Source organism: Stenella coeruleoalba (genome assembly GCF_951394435.1).
Source record: "Stenella coeruleoalba genome assembly, chromosome: 15".
Classification (NCBI taxonomy): Eukaryota; Metazoa; Chordata; class Mammalia; order Artiodactyla; family Delphinidae; genus Stenella; species Stenella coeruleoalba.
Window position 1 is genome coordinate 27630007 of NC_137161.1, and position 20486 is coordinate 27650492.

Genomic DNA, 20486 nt, shown 5'->3' on the forward strand with positions numbered 1-20486 from the left:
TCCTTCCCTTCTCCTGTCAGTCTTCCAGGAGGTCCAAAAGGGCAGCTCCCAGGGTCCCTGGGAAGACTGGTGCTTCCAAGAGAGAGGCAGTGACCTTGGCTGGGGGTCAGGTTCCAGCTGCTTCTTCCTTAGTCTCTTCCATCTCAAGTGTCTGCTCCCACACCTTCCTCCCTTGAGTGCTTTAGAAGGGGCATGGTCCATTGTAGTGCAATGTTAAATCCTGAAGGGGGCGCAAGTGGTGTTGATTAGAGCAGTGGTTCTAAACTTGTAGTCCTTGTGGCAGCGTCGCCAGTGAGCTTGTGAGAAATGCAAGTTTCTAGGCCCCTAGACCTAGACCTACTGAACCAGACCTACTGAATCAGAAACTCTGTGGAGAGGTCCAGCCAGCTGATGCTCGCTTAAGTGTGAGAACCCGTGGTGCAGAGGTCACCGAGGGGACTTGAGGACCAGGGAGACAAGTACATCCGAGCTTCTCAAGCCTTTGTCCCTTTGGCCCCTTCTTTCCTCCTCTGCACCATGAGCGCCCCACCTCCCCCAGCACACACATGTGCTCCAAGGGCTCCCAGCTAAAAATTAAAGAAAAAAAAATCCTTGCCTCCACAGCCCCCTCTATCTGTGTCTCCAGTTTCTCTGCTCCCCCAAACAACAACACTTCTTGAACAACTTGTCTCCATTTTCACCTCCATTCCCACGCTCACCTTTTCATTTTTTTATTTTTAATAAATAAATAACTAAATTAATTTGGGGGCTGTGGCATGCGGGATCTTTGTTCCCCAACCAGGGATCACCCTTGCCCCCTGCAGTGGAAGCATGGAGTCTTAACCACTGGACCACCAGGAAGTCCCCACCTTTAAAAAAAATTAATAATATTATTATGGTGTACTTCACGCACACACACAAAAGCGTAAAGAATAGTACATTAAAATGTGTGTATTTACCACACTCAAGAAAAAAATACAATCCGTATTGTTGAATCCTGCGCACCCGCCGACCTATCCCCAGCCCCAGGAGCCCCTTCACTCTTTAACGCACCTTGTTATAACCCTCCTTGACAAGCGAGGGTCAGGGGACACTTCTGTGCCCTCAGCTTACTCTCCACCTCAGCAGCAGTCAACCCATATGGCCGCTCCCTTTTTCTGGAAGTATTTCCCAGATGTACGCTCCTTGAGTTTTCCTTCTCCCCTCCTCCGTCCTTTGCCCTCCCCTCCCATCACCCCCTCTCTGAGTCCTCCTTTTTCAGGCTTCTTAGGGAGCTCTCATGAGCCCCATCCTGGGCCCTCGTCAAGGGTGTTTACGTTCTCTCCCTACGTCAAGGGTGCTTAATGGGGGACCACAGGGCCTGTGAAGAGAATTTAGGGGGTCCATGAACTTGGATGAGAGAAAAATTACATTTCTGTTCACTAACCTGTAATTAAAATTTGGTATTTCCTTCAATTATGAGCATAGGCCCCAAATCATAGCACTGTTAGTTGATTGTACAACTTCATTACCGATAGAAATCACAAATATTTTCACATCACGGCACCGATGTTACATTATCTTAAAATATGATATTGATCATCACTTCAGAAGGACAGACATTCTCAAACCCACCACTGGATAATGTGACAACTATGGCACAGATTTAATTTTTAATGTTTTGATTATAATCGCATTATCACTGGGTGTTCTTAGGCTTTTATTTTATGCGTTTAAAAGTAATATTCTGGGGCTTCCCTGGTGGCGCAGTGGTTGAGAGTCCGCCTGCCGATGCAGGGGACGTGGGTTCGTGCCCCGGTCCGGGAAGATCCCACATGCTGCGGAGCGGCTGGGCCCGTGAGCCATGGCCGCTGAGCCTGCGCGTCCGGAGCCTGTGCTCCACGGTGAGAGAGGCCCCAGCGGTGAGAGGCCCGCGTAATGCAAAAAAAACAAAAAAACAAAAAAGTAGTAGTCTGAAAAAGAATCCATAAACTCCCCGCAGGACCAGATGGCAAAGTGCCCAAGGCCCCAGAGGCATCAGGGTCCCGCCACTCCAGTGGGTCCTAGGATTTCCACATCCCCCTACGTGCTGACTGCGCGGTCTCCATCCCACCCGGATTTCTCCCCTGAATGTCCCACCAGCTTGCCATCACCACCCGGGCTTCCAAAGGCATCTCAGGCAGAAGCATCCAACATATAGCCCTTGATTCCCCAGCTCCCACAGCACCCCGTCCCTGCCTGTCCACCCCATTCTCCTCCCTCTTTCCCATCACAGTAAATGGCCTCACTCAGTACTTAAGCCCCAAACCCAGACTCCATCCTTGACTCTTTCTGTCACCCACCGCACTCAATCCACTAGCAAGTTCTGGTCACTATGATCCTAATGTGAGTTGCCAATCTGTTCGCTTCCCTGCACCTTGGGCCAGGCTGCCAGCATACCCACAGGTCAGCCTCTCCGCCGTGCCTCTATCAATACTCTGGGGATTCTAACCTGTGGCCCAGCGTGCATTCATGTGCACAAGGGTAAGCAGAGCTATACTGAGGCTGCTCTCAGACTATCCCATGTGTCACAAGCCTGGTTTAAAATATAGACTCCCAGGCCCTGAGCTCCTGCTCCACACAAACAGCAAGTTTATTCCTTCCATGAGACCTTCTCAAGCCTCTCCCCCAAGAGTCTCATTTGCAGATGGTCAAACTGAGACCCAGAAGAATTGCCGAAGGTCACCAGCTGGTGGGCTGTGTTCCAAGACTCCTCAGGTCTGCAGAGCAGGGTAGCTTGGGATCCTCTCAAGCGATGGGATCTCCTTAAGCACTCTTATTAGTCCCCCACTTGTCCTGTGGCTGCCAATGGCTGGGTGGGGCGAAGGCCACCCACAGCTGGGGCCCATCACCCAATTTGCCACGCATGCTCATGGGCCCTAGGATGGGTGATCTGGGCACCGTTCAGCCAGCCCGCAGCTCTGGTGACTGATGTCAGCTTGTGTGGTGGGCGCTGGGCCCAGCCTGGGCTCAGGCACCAGCTGGAAGGGTGGAGGAAGGACCCCCATGGAGAAACAGGCCCTGGTGGGATCTGCCACGCCGCCGCCCCCCCCCCACGCAGGACTGGACCTCCCCATTCTCTGCCACCCTCATGCTGGTAAACTCTCAGGGCTGAGATGGGGGAATGGGGCTCTGAACTCCCACCACCCCTCTGGCCTGCAGAGAGGCTGATCTTTGGCCCTTGAGCTACTCCCTCTCCCCTTGGCCCTGGGTTTGACTTCTGGCTCTGCTACGCTCTAGCTGTGGGCCTCTAGCAGGTGAGGGCTACCTTTCTCTGAGCCTCACTTTACCAACCTCTGACACGGGGACAGTAAACCCTGCTCCTCGTTGGGGAGGGGGCATTTGAAAAGGGCCTTGAAGGAAAGGAGAGGAGTTTTGACAGGCAGGGGCTGGGGGAGGAAGGAGGCTACCTCGGACACACTAGGGACGAGCATGTAGGCACGAGCAGCCTCAGTGGCCAAGGGGATCTGCTCAAGCCAGCTTTGCTCCTGCATTATCTAAATGAACAAGACTTCAGCTGGTCAATGCGTAAACAGCTGTGCTCCATTCATGCAATGAACTCTGCTCAGCAATAAAAAGGAATGAATTACTGACGCATGCGACAGCACGGAGGCATCTCCAATTATGCTGCACGAGAAAAGCCAGACTCAAAAGGCTACATGCTGTAGGATTCTAGTTATATGACTTTCTGGAAAAGTCAGAATTAGTTGTTGTCAGGGGCTGGGGCCCGGGGGTAGGGATTCACAGCAAAGGGACACAGGGGAAATTTTTGGGGTGCTGGCAATATTCTATAGCATGTGATGGTGGTTACACGACTGTATACATGTGTCAAAATTCATAGAACTGTACATTGAAAGAGTGAATTTCACCGTATCCACATATGAGACTATATCTCAATATAAAACACACCTAGCCACACAAGGTTCTATAAAATGTCCCACATAAAAATGTGTTATAATAATAAATGTTTCCTCAGGCTGATCCCTCGCCCTCTGAGTTTCATTCATGTATTCACTCGGAAATTATTTCTTGAGCATCCCATCTTGGGATGGGAATTAGGGTGAAGCAGGACAGGCTGAACCTTGGCCCCAGGGGAGGAAGGGCAGAGATTAGAACCTAAGGAAGGAGAAAGGGCTTCAGCAGGGGTCCCTCAGGCACTGGGCCCCAGGCAGGGAGGGATACAGGAGCAGAGACCTGGCGAGCCTGGAGGACATGCAGGGCCCAGTCAGCCCAGCCCCATTTCACATACAGGGAAACTGAGGCCCCAATCAGGAAAGTAACTTGCAGGAAGTTACACACAGGAGCTACTGCCCTGTCTAGCCAGACATATGGACATCTGGAAGGTCAGAGCTTTGACGGTTTTGTGTATGTGTTTCAATTTAAACGCAAATTTTTGTAATTTTAATTTAAAATTTTCTAATGGGTAATATAAGCCCTGCCCTGTTTCCCCTACTCACAGGCCACTGAAGGGGCTTCCAGGTTTCCTCTCAGAGAAACTCTAAGCATGTACCAGCAGTAAGTATGCTTATATCCCCCTGCTTTTAGTCTATAAAAATGTCAGCTCACCATGCTGCACCCTGCGTCTTTTTTCTTAATATAATTTGGAGATTGTTCTAGATTCATCCAGGGAGACTCGCCTTGCTGTTTTAACAGCCTCCCACTGTTTGCTCACAGCTGGGCTGTAGGTTATTTCCAGGCTTTTGCCATCACACCAGGGCTGCTGGGAACATCCTGTCCACTTGTCATTAACTCTCTTGCAAGGCTGCTTGGGGATAAATCCCTTAAACCAGAACTGCCGAGTTTAAGGGTGTGTACACTAGTGATGTGGACAAACTGCCCTGGGCAGAGGCTGTGTCTGTGGTTCCCACACTGCGTCTGGAGGAGGGGCCCTGAGCCAGGGTGTTACCTACTCCAATCCTCCAACACACATCCACACGCCCCTATCTCAGGAGCTCCCAGAGCTTCTCCTGTCAGCTCCCTTCTGACTTTCAGGTCTGCCCATAAGTGTCACCTCCTCTGAGCAGCGTTCCCTGGCCACCCCATCAAAGGTAACTGCACCCCAGCCCTACTCCACCTGCCATGACTGTGGTTTCTTCACAGCATGTCACGCATCTGAAATCACTGCAGTCATCTCCTATTTGTCTCTTCCCCCCACAGGAATATCGGCCCCAGGAGCGCAGGGTTGCCCTGTTCATGGCCACGCCCTCTGTGCCTCTAACAGTGCCAGGCACATAAGAGGTGCTCAGAAACTATTTGCTAAAAAGAACAAATAGGTCCATTCTATGTAAGGAGCACCGGATTTCCACTGAATCATCGTTTGGCTGCTAGAAATAAGTTTGGACGTCCTAACCCAGCCCCAGCTGCCCATGGAGCCCCGTGAGAGGTATGGCCAGAGGGCCAGAGTGTGGGGAGACCACTGGTTCAAGGACAGGAAGAAAAGGGGAAGAAATGCCGCACAGAGACTGGAGGGCAGGGGGGCAGGAGCTGAGGGAGGCCCATGGCAAGGGAGGGAGCCAGCTTGTGGTATCTGCAGGGGAAATGTTCCAGAATCCTGACACAGTCTCGGGGCCCATTCGTCTGTTCAACACACTCATTCAGAAGTGCCAGGACTCTTGCGGGGCACTGGGGAGAGAGCGGTAACCAGGGCAGGCTGGTTCCTGCTTGAGGAGGGGTTCCAGGTGTGGCCCCAAGGGCTTTACTTAGCCCGTTTAGTCCTTGGTCTCATCGCTCCCATTTCACAGATGAGGAAAAGAAGCACAGAGAAGATGAGCCCGTCCCCCAAGTCTCACAGCTTGGGAGTGGCAGAGGCTGGCTTGGGACCCAGGCCTTCGGGCTCCTGAGACCACAGCCTTCACCACTCCAGTGGGCTGCTTGTAGCAGCCAGACTTCATGGCAGCCCCAATCACCCTCCCAGTACTCATGCCCCAGTGTAGTCAGACTGGCCAGTGTGACCAACAGGACCCTGGAGAGATGTTGATGGTGAGCCCGTGGTGACATCGTCACATTGTGGCTTCTGCTTTGCCCCCTCTTGAATCTCTTGCTCGGGGGGAAGCTGGCCCCCATGTCCTGAGGACCCTCAAGCGGCCCTGAGGAGGGACCCATCTGGAGAGGAACAGAGGGCTCCCACCAGCAGCTAGTACCACCCTCCCGGCCCTGTGCTGGGGCCACCTTAGGGGCTGATCCTCCAGCCTTAGTCAAGCCTTTAGATGACCACAGCCCCGGCTGACATCCGAGTGTAACTACATGGAAAAAAACCCGCGTCGGAACTACCTTGGTAAGGGGCTCCCGATTCCTGACTCTCAGAAACTGTGAGAGATAATAAGTGTTTGTGGTTACTCTAACTTGCTGAACATCTTAGGGTGATGCATTATGCCACAATAGATGACCGGAACTACTGCACTGCTTTCGCAGAGGTCACAGATGTTAGCCCCTCTTTCTCGCCGGCCCTGCCCCCTTTGCCTGGCCCATCACATCCTGCCCTGCCATCCCCAGGCTTCAGTTTCCTCATTTTCCCAATGGAAGTAACTTTGTGGCTGTGAGCCTGACGGCCAAGGTTGGCCACTCCTCCTCTGCCTGGCTCCAGCCCCTCCCGTCCCCTCGGGGCCCACACAGGCCCTGACCCCTTGGCTCAAGGCAGAGGGGGTTGTCTTGTTTTTCCTGAGTCGCCAGGCCCAGACTTCCTAGGCTCTTTTCCTCCCTGCAGGAGATTCTGTTGCTTTTCTTCTGGGTCAGGGCTCAGAGTAAGCAGAGTGAGTGGGCAGGGAGCCAGGAGTGGAGAGTGTCAGGGACCAGCGGGCTGTTGAGGAGGAATGCGCTTTTCAACTCTCAGCTCAAGCTGCGATTCCCGGCACAGGCCCGGCTCCGTCAACCTTCCAGCTGGAGCGCTGAGTCCAGTGTGGGCCTGGTGCATGGCGCTGAGAGTCAGGCGCTGGTCCAGTCACAGCTTTGGTGTTCGCTTTCTGAGCCAGTGAGGGAGCTTCTCTGAGCCTCAGTGGCCTCATCAGAAAATGGGGCTCATTGATTCCTCCTTGCAGAGGGGCTGGTGTGGGTGCCTCTGCCACCTGGATGTGGGTGCCTCTCATAAGCTGGGAAGGAGCTGCCAGGGCTCTGGCCTCAGGTTCAGCTATCCCTTTGTGGTTGTCTGTATCTAAACCTTGATCTTGGAAGGATTGTCTACAATGAGGCCCAGTGGATGAGGCTTCCTTATTCTCCCAAGTGTAGGAATTGGGAGTTTGATCAAGAGGAAGTGAAGAGGCACATTTCTTGCAGTCACTCACCTCCCTGCCACCTGTGCAGCAGCCCTTACACAGAGTGGGGTGGTGTGTCCATTTTGCTTGGCAAGTGTCTACTTAGTGCTTGTTATGTGCTGGACACTGTTCTAACCTCTATGTATATTAAATCCCATCCTCTGTGGTAGGAGATACTATCAACCCATTTTACAGATGAGGCACATAGAAGTTAAGCAACTTGTCCAAGGACAGACAGCTCATCAAGGGCAAATCCAGGCTGTCTGGGAGTAACTCTCCCAGGCTGCGCTTCAAAGCTGGCTTGACTGAAGTGATCATGTGACAGTAACCCCAGCTCCCCTCCCAGCCCCAGCTCCACCTGGGGGAATGGAGTCAGGTGTGTTCTAGATGGAAGGAGGCCTTGCTGGGGTCTCTCCCCATGCGGCAACAGGGTTTCCTGCCTGCGCAACTCTGGTGTATAACTCTGATCCCCAGCAGCCTGGAGGAAAGGAGAGATTGCTCCACCCTTGACAAATGAGTAAACTGAGGCCCAGAGAGGCCAAGCATTACCCACAGCTGGTAAGTGAGGATTTGAATCCAATGGCTAAGCTCTTTCCCTCACCCATCCCCCCATCCCCCATCTCTGGTGGGCAAGGCTGATATTGAAGACAGGGTGACAGGGATAGGACCAGGGTCAGGCAAAGAGGGGAGGAGCAGGTCCAGATGTCCATTGCCACTGCCCATCACTGGGGGCAGGACAGAAAGTGGCCACATCAGTTCCCAGCACCCGAAAGCCTCGAGAGCAGGGTCAGGCCCAGGGAGGTTGGGTCTGGGCCCTGATGAACACGCTGGTCTCATCTTGGCCACACTCTGCTGACTCTCTGGGTTACAGCCACACCAAACATTTTTCACTCCTTCAAAATCCTTTTGCTCCATTCCACCGCAGGGGCTTTGCACTTGCCATTCCCTGTGCTTGGAATGTTTTTCCCTTCTCTTCCTTGCCTAGGAACTGCTCATCCACTCTTTAGATCTCAGCTCTGTCCTTCCTCCTGGAGCCATCCCTCCATCAAGGTTGGGCCCCCTATTATCCACTCCTAGAACAGGTGAGCCCCTCCCTCACAGCATGTATCATGGTTTATCATTACACATGAGAAATTACTAGGTTAGTGTCTCTTCCTCTGCTCCCAGAGGGGAAAGACCAAGTCTTCCTTGCTTACTGCTGAATCCTCATCACCTGCACAGTGCCTAGCGTGTAAGCTTGCAGTAAGCATCAATGGAGGGGATGATGAAGTGCATGGAGGAATGAACACTCTACCTGGCAAATTGAGTTCAGAACGGTGCATGTGTGCACGTGTGCAGGCCTGTATTTCTGCACATAATCTCAGAGCTTCATAACTGTAAGGACGCATGGATTTTTCATAAGGTTTCTGACATGCTGTGTGTCCTGTCACCACAAGATTGTCCCTGCCAATGACCCTGGGGTGAATGTAGTCGAGTCATTCCTCCACCCAGGGTCAGTGTACTCATCTGTAAACTGGGTGGCATGGAGAGGCAGTCAGTGTAGTGATTAAGAGTGTGAGGTCTGGAGCCAGCTTGCCTGGGTTCAAGCCTACCTCCCTCACTTCCTAGATGTGTGAACTCTCTGGGCCTCAGTTTCCCCACAATAAATGGGGATCATAACAGTCCTCACCTTTTAGGGTATCATGAGGTTCAATGAGTCAATGTTTGTAAAACACGTATGATAGCACCTGGCACAGAGACAGTCCTGTTTGTGGAGTCGCCACAGCAACACATTCACCCCGGAAGAGAGAAGAAGCAATAACAGCATCTCCCTCTTCCCTGAAGAAGATGCAGCGCCAGGCATGCTCCCAGACCTCTGCATGCACTAGTTATTTGGGCCTCACAGCAAACTCAGGCATGTGCTCACCATTGTCCCCAGTTTACAGATGGAAAAACTGTGACTCAGGCTTTTCCCACACTTGCAGAGCTATAAATCTCACAGATACAAGGTCGAGTGAACAAAAGCAAATTGTAGAAAGAGATAGACAGTGTGACCACTTATACGGGAAACAAATATACATCGGTTAGGGAGGGACCTGGAGTAGGAGGTCATCAACACAGAATTCACAGTAGCCATCTCTGGTGGGGGGAGGAGGCAGGAGAGGGCGAGGGGCTTAGCTAGGTTGGTAAGGTTTTGTTTCTTAAGCTGGGTTGTGGGGACAAGAAATTTCATCTGATTTTTCTCTCTACCTTTTCATACATCTAAAGCATTTCAGTAAAAATTTCAAATGCATAGAATGAACAGCAAGGAAACTAACCAGGAGGTGGTCAGGGGATTGGGGGATTTTTTTCCCTCTGCGTCTTCGCACACTTCCATATTTCCCAATTTTTGCACACTGAAAATTCGTCAAAAGCTGAGAAAAACAACTAGGCTGCTGGCAAGAGGTAGAGCTGGAGCTGGAGCCTAGGTCAGCGTGACCCCGGCCGCTTATTTACAGCCTCTCCCTAGCTCATCTCTGCGCCTGGGGGACCCATTTACAGTCTCTGCAGAACTTTCATATGGGGGTTCCCCTCAGCTGCTTGGGACTCACCTTCCACCCTTCAGCCCTACTTGGTAGACCAACGAGTGTTGGACCGGAGTCGGGAGTAAAGGGCCACAAGCCTCCGCCAGCATGAGCTTCTGAGGCTCTGTTCCTCTGTCCAAAGGAAGCCGTTTTGCTTTCAGTCATCTCCTCACCTGCAGACCCCACCAGATCTCTGCATGCTTTACTTCATTTTGTCCTCACCTGAGGTACTTGTTTTCATGCTCCCCACTTGGCAGACGAGGAAACTGAGGCCCAGGGAGGAGAAAAAGGGACTTTCCCAAGGTCACACGAGGCGGGACACAGGGAAGTTGGTTGGGCTCCTGTGCTGACGCCAAGAAGGATTGCCCTCCTGTGCCGAGCATCCCAAGCTTGTTTTCCACAGCTGGCTTCCCTGGGCTCTGACTCTATGCCGGGCGCTGTCTTCAGCCCTGCACGTATATTAATTCATTTAATCTCCACGACAACCCGCAAAGTGGCTTCTACTAGTGTCCTTGTTTCACAGACAAGAAAGCTGAGGCACAGACTGGCAAAGTGATTGAGAACACACGCCCAGCAAACAGTAGAGATGTGATTCAAATGGAGTCAGTGGAGCCCCAGGGCCCACGCTCAGTCTCTGTGGGATTTACCCCGGGCCCTGGGCCAAGGATGGAGGTTGTGACAGTGACGAGGCCTAGACGGAAGTTCAGGGTTCCCTCAGCTTTCAAGGGCTGCCCCTGATGACTGAGGTGCTCGCTGAATTTACTCTGGCAAAAGAGCCCTAGAGAAGTTCTCTTTGGCTGAGGGCCTCCCGGGAGAAGGGGAAAATCTAGCACCTGTGAGTTTTCCCTCTGATGGCCAAGGGCCTCTCTGTTCCCCAGGCCCCAGTTGGGTACCCAGGGACCAGGTCACAATGGACATGTCTTGTTTATTGTGTTGAGAGCGTGGTTTCTGGCATCAGACAGCCTGAGTGTGAACCTGACCTCACCCTTCCTGGTCTTGTGACCTTGGGCAAGTCACCTCACCTCCTGGTGCCTCAGTTTCCTCATCTGTTAATGGGCAAACAATCTTAGGCTCATTGTGAGAATTCAGTGCAATAATTCCCACAAGGCACATAGGACAGTGTCTGGCGCACAGGAAGTGTTCCGTAAATGCTGGCCATAACTCCTGTTCTATTTCCTTATCTTACCCTCTCGCTGGGAGGCAGGATTTTAAATTCCACTTTGCAGAGGAACTACTTGATGCAGGTGGCTTCCCCAGGGCCCACAGCTGGTCGGTGGCCCCCCTGGGACATGACCCCTGACTCAGGCTCCATTCCAGACATTTCAGAGCTGACTCTGGGGTTAAGCAAATGCTCAGAGGCCAGAGTGTGGGCAGAGCTTCAGGCTGAGGGGCAGACCTGGGGCCTGTTTTCTCACATTTCCTGCCCAAGGAGTGAAGGCGAAGGGGTCTGTGTGTATCCCAGCCAGGCCAAGCTCTGGGGCCCGGGAGGAGAGAGCCAGGAGCTGCCCGTATGGGATGGCCTGCTCCTCTGGGGAATCCTGCGTGACGGGCTACACTGCCTCTGCTCCCTGCTCATCCCTACGCCCAGGGCATCTGTGCAATCCATTTCTAGGTTCCCTCCTTGGAACAATAACCCCATTCTTCCAAGAAGTAGATGCTGTTCTCCCCACCCCCTTCCCAGCCCCAAACACTTTAGAGGAGCCAGCGGTGAGGTTAGGAAATCAAACCTCAAGACATTTTGTTCGGCAACCAAGATTCATTTCTTGTTTGGATAACCGAAGGCTGAAAATGCCAAGAATTTACGGGCAGCCTGGGGAGGCCAGGGCAGCCGGGAGCCCCGGCCAGTTTGGGAGGATCTTGGGCTGGGCCAGGACCCCACGCTGAGCTCCCGCTGGATGCACTTTCGATCCTCGTTCAGCCAGGCAAGGCCTCGCGACCGCTGGGCCGAGGGACCGAGTTATTCTGAGGTTTGACGTCAGGGACCTGGAGCGAACAGCAGAGGCTGGGGGGCTCCTGCCCAGCCTCTGACCCTTCCCTGCTTGGCTTTGGGTGCAGAAGGAGAAGAGAAAGAGGCCCCAGCTGAGCCTGGCTGAGGGGTGGGGTGCTAGCCATCGGGCCGGTGTGTCCTGGGTCCTCCAGTGTGGACAGAGCATGTGGACACCGGGGAGGTAGAGGCAGGAGGGATGGATGGCCTAGGGGTGAGGGGAGACCAGAGCAAGAGACTGGGAGAGACTCAGGTAGATGCCAGCCAGACAGGAGAGAGAATAAGAGTGACAGAGGCACCCACGGAGTTAGAGAAAGCGAGTCAGGCCACCGTGAGAGCCCTAGGACAAGAGGCAGACAGACACAGAGACAGAGAGAGGCAGAGACACACAGAGAGATCGGCAGAGAGACACAGAGAGATCGGCAGAGAGGGCCAGCGGTTCTCGGTACAGGTAAGAAAGTGGAGGGCTCCACGGTTTCCGGGTTCAGAGTCTGCCCCGCTCTCAGCAGAAGCTTTGCTACCCTCAGGTGCTGGGGGTAGGACGGGAGCCTGGGGACTTGCGTTTCCTCACGCTCCTCATGTGAAGGAAAGGGTCTCCTTGGGGGGCACGGGAGAGGGACTTCCTGGCTGGGAGGCCTGGGGCGCTGAGGCCATGACAGGACAAGAGTGGGGCTTTATCGAGCACCTGCTATGGGTAGATGCTTTCTGGACGCTGCCTCTCTCGACCCTACATCAAATGTCAGGAGTAGGACCTTTCACTCTCCATCTTGCGGCTGAGGCTCCCAGAGCTAATCTGAGGTGGGCCCAGGAGCCAGGCGCTAACCACTGGTATGCACGGCCCAGCGAGGGAAGCCTGCTCTCCAGCTGGCTCTGTCCCACCCACCCCGTCCCCCCAGCATTCCTGCTGCAGCTCTTCACCCAGATGAAGTGGTGGAGCAGAGCCAACGTGCATCCCGCTGAGCTGATAGCCGGCTCCAGACGTGAGTCATTGGGCAGCGGTTCCAGGAGGAGGGAAGAGGAAGAGGAGACTAAGAGAAGGAAGGGGAGGGGAGGGGTGCCTGGAGGGGAGTGAGGATGGGGGAGAGGGAGCGGGTGTGGGGCACCCCCATGCACCTTGAGCATAGGCAGGAGGACACCACAGCAGAGTGCTGAAAGAAGAGAGTAGGTATTGGGGATTGGGGAATTCTGAGGCAGAAGGGAGCACCCCATTATCTCAGGTCGGGCTTCCCCCACCTCGTTGACACCCTGCAGAGCTGGAGAAGGAAGCTGGACTTTGGGTCTCGCTGCTGTGCCATTCTGGCAAGTTCCTTCCCCTCTCTGGCCTCAGTTTGCTCGCCTGTATACTGGGAACAGGGAGAGGGGTTGGGGGCATGGGCTGAGCAGGTATTGGCTATGTCGAGCTTGCAACAGGGAGGCTCTTCCCTGTGCCGTCCCAGCTGAACGAATCTTGCTGAGAGCTCAGTCTGGGAGGCCAGTCCTCCCCAGTCATCCCTGGTCATCCCTGATGGCAACGGTGATGAGAATATTTTGAAACTCATTTTTTTTCTCTTCTGGGAGATTACAGCAGGAGCCAAAAAGAGGCCCTCAAATTTCAAATACTGTGAGATAAGCCCAGACCAAGAGAATACACAAGAGAAGAGCCAGAGGCAGGTCATGGTCACAGAAGGTAGCAAGCACTCGTGACCAGAGGGAGAGAGATGACTGTTCAGGGGCCTTGTGTCTCTGAGTCGGGGGCCACATGTCTCATCTGGGAGACGAAGAACTCGAGAATTGCAGGATTTGTGTTTCTCTCCAGGGAGAACTCCTAATAGAAACAGCCAACACTGATTGAGAATTTACTGTGCGCCTGGAGCCGGGCAAAGGACTTCATACGCATCATCTCATCAAATATTCATAAAGGTAGATAGTGTTGTCACCACATTTTATAGGTGAAGAAACAGGCTCAGAGAGGTGAAGCAACTTGCCTCAAGTCACACAGTCAGAAAGGGGCAGAATGGGTCTCGAATCCCAGAAGCTGGGCTCCGGATCTGGGGCTCTCACATTCCAGGCTATGCTGCTGCCCAGGAGGTGGCAGGATCCAGAGGAAAGCGACTGCCAATGGGTCTGACCTTGTGGCAGGCTCCACCGGCACAGGGTGACCTGGCAGTAACCCAAAGACCAAAGGGCATGAAGGGGGCACTCAACCCAAGGGTACCCAGGAGATGGCACAACAAACCTCTGCTTGGACCCCAACAGAGACCAGGCAGGACTGGGGACCCCCGAGAATACCAGCATGGACAAGTGACACTCCCTGCCCCAAGGTTACCTGCCACCCTTGGACTGACTTGACGAGGATTGAGCTTCCCCCACCCAGTGGTGCAGAGCTCCAAACAGAGATGATGTTGAGTGGAGTAAAAGCCTACTGCGCTGCTGTATCCCTGCCCAGGTGAGCTACCCCACGTCTTCATATGTTGTAGCCGGGCAGCAGGCTGTGAGTGGTCTCACTGGTCCTCCCAGCCACCCCTTAACATACTGCTCTTCTCTCCACTTTGCAGAAGGGAAAACTGAGCCTTGCTTATCAACCGCCACGTGGCAAGTAAGTGCTGGGGCCGGGATGGGAACTCAGGTCCACCTGATTCCCACGTCTGTACTCTTTAGCCCCATGGTGCTCCATGGGGACCCCTGCCTGGGATTATCAGGCTACGTGGACAGATACCTGGAGAGGACACTCCACTGCCAGATAAAGAGGCGAGGGACCTCCTAACCTGAAAACCATTGGTTTAAATCCATCATTTGGCTCAACCAATGTTATCCAAGCACTAGACACCAAGGGGAGTCAAAGATGGATGAGAAGGTGAGACCTGGGGGAGAAAAAGCAGGTGGGAGGTGAGAGAAGTGTTCACAGGAGAGGTGACAAGGCCTGAGCCGGGGCAGTGGCCAGGAAGACAGGAGGATGGCCTGAGAAACTGAGGCAACAGGATGGTTGGGACCTGCTGCCTGGGGGTGAGTTGGGGGTGAAGGACTCCCCAGGGCCATAGATGACCTACTGGCTGGGTGGTAATGTCTTCAACAGGACAGGTGGGCAGGGGAGGGAAGAGCTGAGTTTCAGGCAGCTTTGGAGTTGAGATACTGTGAGCCCTCGGAGAGGAGATCAGGAGCCCATCAGATGTTGGTTTGGTGTCACTGGGGGGCAGGTTGGAGACGGTGCTGCTGGAAGTGACAGGGGCAGCCCTGTGGGTTGTGCCACGAAGTGTGAGAGGAAGCAAAGAATGGAGACTGTGTCCTAGGAAACACCAACATTTCAGGGTGGGGAAAGGAGCAGGAGTGGCCGGAGAGATTGGAGGATGCTTGTGCGTCCACGCATTCATCCATTCAACAGACATGAATTGAGCACCTACTATGTGCCAGGCACTGTTCTAGGCCCTGGGAACCCAGTAGTGAACAAAACAGACATGGCTCCTCCCTTCTTGGGGCTCACAGACCAAAAGGAATGCTTTTAAGAACAGGTGGTGGTAGGTGTTAAGGGAGAAAACCAAAGCTGAGTAAAGGGATAGAGAGTGGCAGAAGGATTGTGGCTATTTTAAATGGGGTGGACAGGCAGGGCCTTTCTGAGGAGGTGACATTTAAGCACTAGACCTGAGGTGGGTCAGGAGTGAGCCACAGAAGTGTCTGGGTGAGGGGTGTTCCAGGCTGTAAGGATTTTTGTTCAATAAGAGAATAACTAAAGAGAATGGGAGTCCCAGGAGGGTTTTGAGGAGAGGATCTAGCTTAGGTTTTAACGGGACCCCTCTGTCTGCTGAGTGCAGAATGAACTATGGGGGTCAGGGTGGAAATGGAGCCCAGGGCAGCGGCCATGACGACCATACAGGTAGGAGGTGGAGGTGGCTGGTCCTGGGTGCAGGTAGGGAAAGTAGTCGGAGTAGCAGCTGAGGACTGGTTGATGGAGACTGTTTCTAGAAGGATGATATTGGTCAGCAATATTAAATTTGCCAAGAAGTCAAGTAAGATGAAGACTGAGCTGTGGCCATTGGAAGTGGGAAGTGGGAAGTGGGAAGTGGGAGGCTGCTTAGGGAAAGGAGAGAGTGGAGGAGGAAGTGGAGGCAGAGCTTGTGGATTTCTGAGAGACAGGCCAGACGTCAGAGGGTGTGGGGGTTGGAGAAGGGGCTTGTTCTCCTTCCTCCTCATTCTCTGCTTTCTCTTTCTTTTTTAACATAGGAGATACTTGGATGCAATTAAAGACTGAGGGGAAGGAACAGCAGAGAGGGAGGTGTTGTTAGAGACACAGGAGGGCATGGTTGGTTTGAGGAGGTTGAGGGGCTGCAAGGGATGGAACCCGCAGGTAGGGAAGAGTGGCCTTGGCTCATGGAGGAACACTTCCCTCTGAGCCAGAGAAAGGCCCTGGGGACTGGTGGGTGCATGGGTGAATCTGCAAGTGTGGGGCAGGCCCCATTTCTCTTTGAAGTAGGAGGTCCATGGTCTGGTGAGATGATGGACAGAGGGTGAAGATGGAGGCCTGAGGAGGAGGTGAGGTTTGGCACGACCCTTATGGGACTGGAAACAGCTGCCTGAAGAGACACACACAGATTTCAAGGCAGCATGGAGCCCCCTGGGTTGGGCTCTGGTGTATGAGGCCAAGAGCTCCCTTGAAGGGGAGTCCAGGGGTGGGATGGTGGCAGCTGGAAGCGCTGCAGGGCAGGAGGGGTGGAGGGCAAAAAGGCAGGGACTATGGGAAGATGGTGAGTGGGGGGCGAGGGAGATAGATGGCCAGGGCAGGAATGAAACAGGAGGTTAAGTGTGTATTCGAGTGTGTGCACAAATCAGCTTGACTAGATACATATAGAGCAACCTCTCCACCTGGGGGATGGACCAACCCAGGGTATGCAGAAGGCAATCCTTTGGAAGACAGGAGGAAACCACCAGAACTTCAGTTTACATGATGTCATATCTTATCTTCTTCTCTCTTTTTTTTTTTTTTTTTGCGGTACACGGGCCTCTCACTGTTGTGGCCTCTCCCGTTGCGGAGCACAGGCTCCGGACGCGCAGGCTCAGCGGCCATGGCCCACGGGCCCAGCCGCTCTGCGGCATGTGGGATCCTCCCGGACCGGGGCACGAACCCGCGTCCCCTGCATCGGCAGGTGGACTCTCAACCACTGCGCCACCAGGGAAGCCCCATATCTTATCTTCTTAAAGTTCCATTTTCATTTGTCTCATACCCTGTACATATTATATTAATATGGGTGCACGTGCATAAATTCTAAATAAATATGCGTGTACTGGGGGAGCGAAGCGTTGTTTGCTGATCGGGCAAATGATCTGAAAAATTTGGAAACCATGGGTAAGGAGGGACTGCTCCCCATCTTGGACACCACAGGATGCCTTTTCTGCCCCCACCCCACCCAGGGCCAAACCTGCCTCGTTCACCTCTGTACTTCAGTGTCTTGCCTAGGGCCTGGCACATGGCGGGTGCTCAGAGTGTCTGCTGAAAGTATGAGGACAGGAGACCCTAGAGTGGCCCTGGCCTTGGGCCAAAATGGCAGTGGAGTCCTCAACTCCTTGATCTCTGCCACGCCATATTCAATTCATCAGCAGAGCCCATTCGCACCCTCTTCAGAATATACTAGAACCTGACGGCCACACCCCCTCCCCCAGCTCTGTTCTGCTCCACACCTCCATCACTTCTTGCCTGGTGGCTGCAGTGGTCTCTTCTTTGGGCTCCCAGCATTGAATCTTCTCCTACAGTCTATTCTGTTAAAACTAAATCAGGTGTTTCTCACCTGCTCAAAACCCTGCAATGGCTCCCGTGATGCTCAGAGAAAGAGTCAAAATCCTTCCCAGTGGACTCCAAGGCCCAACATGGTCTGCCCTCCCCTCAGCTCTCAGATTTTGTCCCTCACCCCTCTGTCCTCCTCCTTTCTGCTCCAGCCACACTGGCCACCCTGCTGTTCCCCAGGTAACCCAGCTACATTCCCACCACACAGCCTTTGTATTTACTGATCCCTTTGCCAGGAATGCCCTCCCACCAGATACCTTCCTGCGTTGCCTCATCACTTTGCTTGTTCTCTGGGCTCAAACGTCACCTCCTCCGAGAAGTCCTCTCAGATTATCTGACCTCAAATAGTCACCTCTGGTCATTCCTCGCCTTTTTCCCTTTTTCATTTTGCTTCACCATCTGACAGAATAGATATTTATCGTTCATCTCTTTATTGCCTCTTTCTTCCACTAGTCCAGACAGGGATGTACGGTTCTGTTTACTGTTGTATCCCCAGCGCCTAGGATGGACCTGGCCCTTAATCGGATGAATGAATGAATGGCAGTTAGGGAGTCAGGTTTCCCAGCTCTGACTCCGCCCAGTCTTGCTGTGTGGCCTCAGGCTCCTCTCTTTCTGGGCCTCATCATCCCAACCCGTACAATTCGGAGACAAAGGACCTATCAGCCTGGCCATCTGTGTCCAGGGCAGGCCTCTGGGGTAGATGTTTCACCTGCTGCTCGCTGCGCACCACCCTCCTGCAGGCCCAACCCTTACCTTCTGCAGCCACTGTGTGTTGTTCTCTAGCATTTTTTCCAGCTGTCGTACCCGCTGGGTCGGCCAGTCCCCTAGGTTCAGTGCGGCTGCCGGGGAGTCCCTCTGGAGGCTGTTGGAGCCCCCGAAGGCCTCGGGCTCCGGCGGGCAGGGCTCAGGCTCGGGCAGCACGAAGGTGTAGCTGCACTGGCCATGCTGGACTCGGTGTGCCCGGCGGCGCCCGCCGGCCTCCTGCCCCCTCCGCTGGGCCACAGTCGTGGTGGCCGCAATGAGGAGGAGGCCACTCAGCAGCATGGCTGGCCGAGAAGGCATCCAGAGACGTGATGGCGAGGGGTGTCAGGCCAGAGCCCAGGGGCCGTGCCTGTCCACCGCCTGTCTCCCTGCCCAGTTTGCACCCACCGTGGCCAACAGTGGCCAGTCCCGCCTGCACAGCCGCTGCAGCTGCAAAGCCCTGTTTGGCCAAGCTCCGTCCAGGCGGCTATTTATACTTGCTCCAAATACCACAGCTGCTCTGCTTCCTCCCACCGCCTCAGGCTCCCGCCCCAGACACCCCCTCACCTCTCTTCTTCCCCCTTTCCCTTCCTGCCTCCTCACTCTTGTCCGCACACTGCCGTGTCCCTGCACTGGCTTGCCTGCCTCGCCCCTGAGTCCTTGGATTATCCAGGGGAGGCCTGGCCTCCCTGCCTGAGCGGAGGAAAGAAAACAACGCACACACAAACCCCCAAGCTGCCCGCTTTGGAAAACCAAAGGCAACTGAATTCTCTCTTCCTGTCTCTGTCTCTCTGTGTCTCTCTCTCCAACCTCCCCCCACAGGGAGGCTGGGATCTCAAATTTCAGCCCCCAACGCCTTCCCCTTCTCTCCCTGCTCCACCTTCCCCCCTTTGATTCCCAGTTAGCCTCCGAACACAGTGAAGTGACCTTACAGGGAGCAAAGGGGAGGGGGGCAGATGGGTGAGGCTGGGGAGGAGGCAGCCAGTTCAATCTGTTTCTAGAGACAGAGAACATCCTTGCAAAGCCAGGGAAGTGGGTGCCCCAGCCGGAGCGGCTCCCATCCTCCTTTCTCCCTCAGGGCCTGGAGGGACATTGGGCCTTCAGGTGGCCCTGGCTCCGTTGCTGTGACAGTAATGAGAGATTGTCCTGTCTTGGGGCAGTAGATTTTGGGGAGAAGAGCTTGGGGTGCAGCAGTGCCCGAGTTAGCGGCAGCTGGCTCTAAATCCTCTTGCCCCAACTACTGGCCCTGAGACCTTGGGTGGGCAACTTCACCTCTCTCGGCTTCCATACCCTGGTGTGTAAGCTGGGTAAACCCCATCTCTTGCATGAGGAATGTATATGAGGTCTGCCCGTGGGGACTGAGGAATTTTTGATTTACTTGTTAACTTGTTTACTGATTCAAATCCTGGCTCCACCACCTATCTGCTGTGTGACTTCAGGCAAGTCGCTTGACCTCTCTGTGCTTCCATTTCCTCTTGGTGAACAGAGAGAAATAATACCATGCACTTCACAGGGTGTGAAAATTGAGTTACAGCAATGCTGGCACAAGGTGAGCGCTAAATAAATGTTTTTGGTTGTTGTTGTCATCAGTGTCACAGTTATTATGTACCTCCCCTCCCCCACCCTGCTGGAATGTAAACACCACAGGAGCAAGGATTTGTCCTTGGGGGACCTGGTTGCTGGACAGAAGGTGCCCAGGAGTTGGTTGGGCCCTTCCTGTGTGGGCTGCCTTCTGGCTTTCTCTGCTTGTTTTCCCAGAGTGGGGGCTTATCCGGCTGTTTGGTATTGTTTTTTTCCCTTTGTCTTCCCAAATCCTGACGGCGTTTTGAAGTGGGCAGGCTGCTTGGGACAGCAGCAAAGTAGGGGCTCATCCGGGGGACTGAGAACATGAAACCAGGTGTGTGAGGCTTTGGCAGGAAAAGGAAAGGCAGCTGGTCATCAGCCACCAGCATTCACGGAGCCCTGCTTGCCCACCTCTGCCTCCATTGTCTCCACTGTAAAGGGAGTCACACCACCTCTGCCCTTGCAAGAAAGAAGAATGTTAATGTTAAGTCACGAGTTTATCACAGTGCTGGGCGCAGATGAGCCCAGAGTAAGGGCAGCTAGCGTTAAGACTGTGTAGGTTGAGCCTCGAGATAATCTCAGTAAGGCCAGCATTATTATCGTCCCCATTTTACAGAGGAGAAAACTGAAACCCAGAGAAGGAAAGTGAATTGTCCAAAGTC

General features: G+C 53.8%; 1 protein-coding gene across 2 annotated transcripts in view; it reads right to left on the minus strand.

The window, feature by feature from the left end:
* Positions 1-19427, minus strand: part of ANGPT4 (angiopoietin 4) — a 40689-nt gene extending 21262 nt beyond the window's left edge. For both annotated transcript variants that reach the window (XM_079943649.1, XM_079943648.1), the window contains exon 1: positions 18274-19427. In XM_079943649.1, the coding sequence (XP_079799775.1) occupies positions 18274-18582 (309 nt within the window). In that variant the 5' untranslated portion in view covers positions 18583-19427. The remainder of the gene's footprint in view (positions 1-18273) is intronic.
* Positions 19428-20486: the final 1059 nt, after the last annotated feature.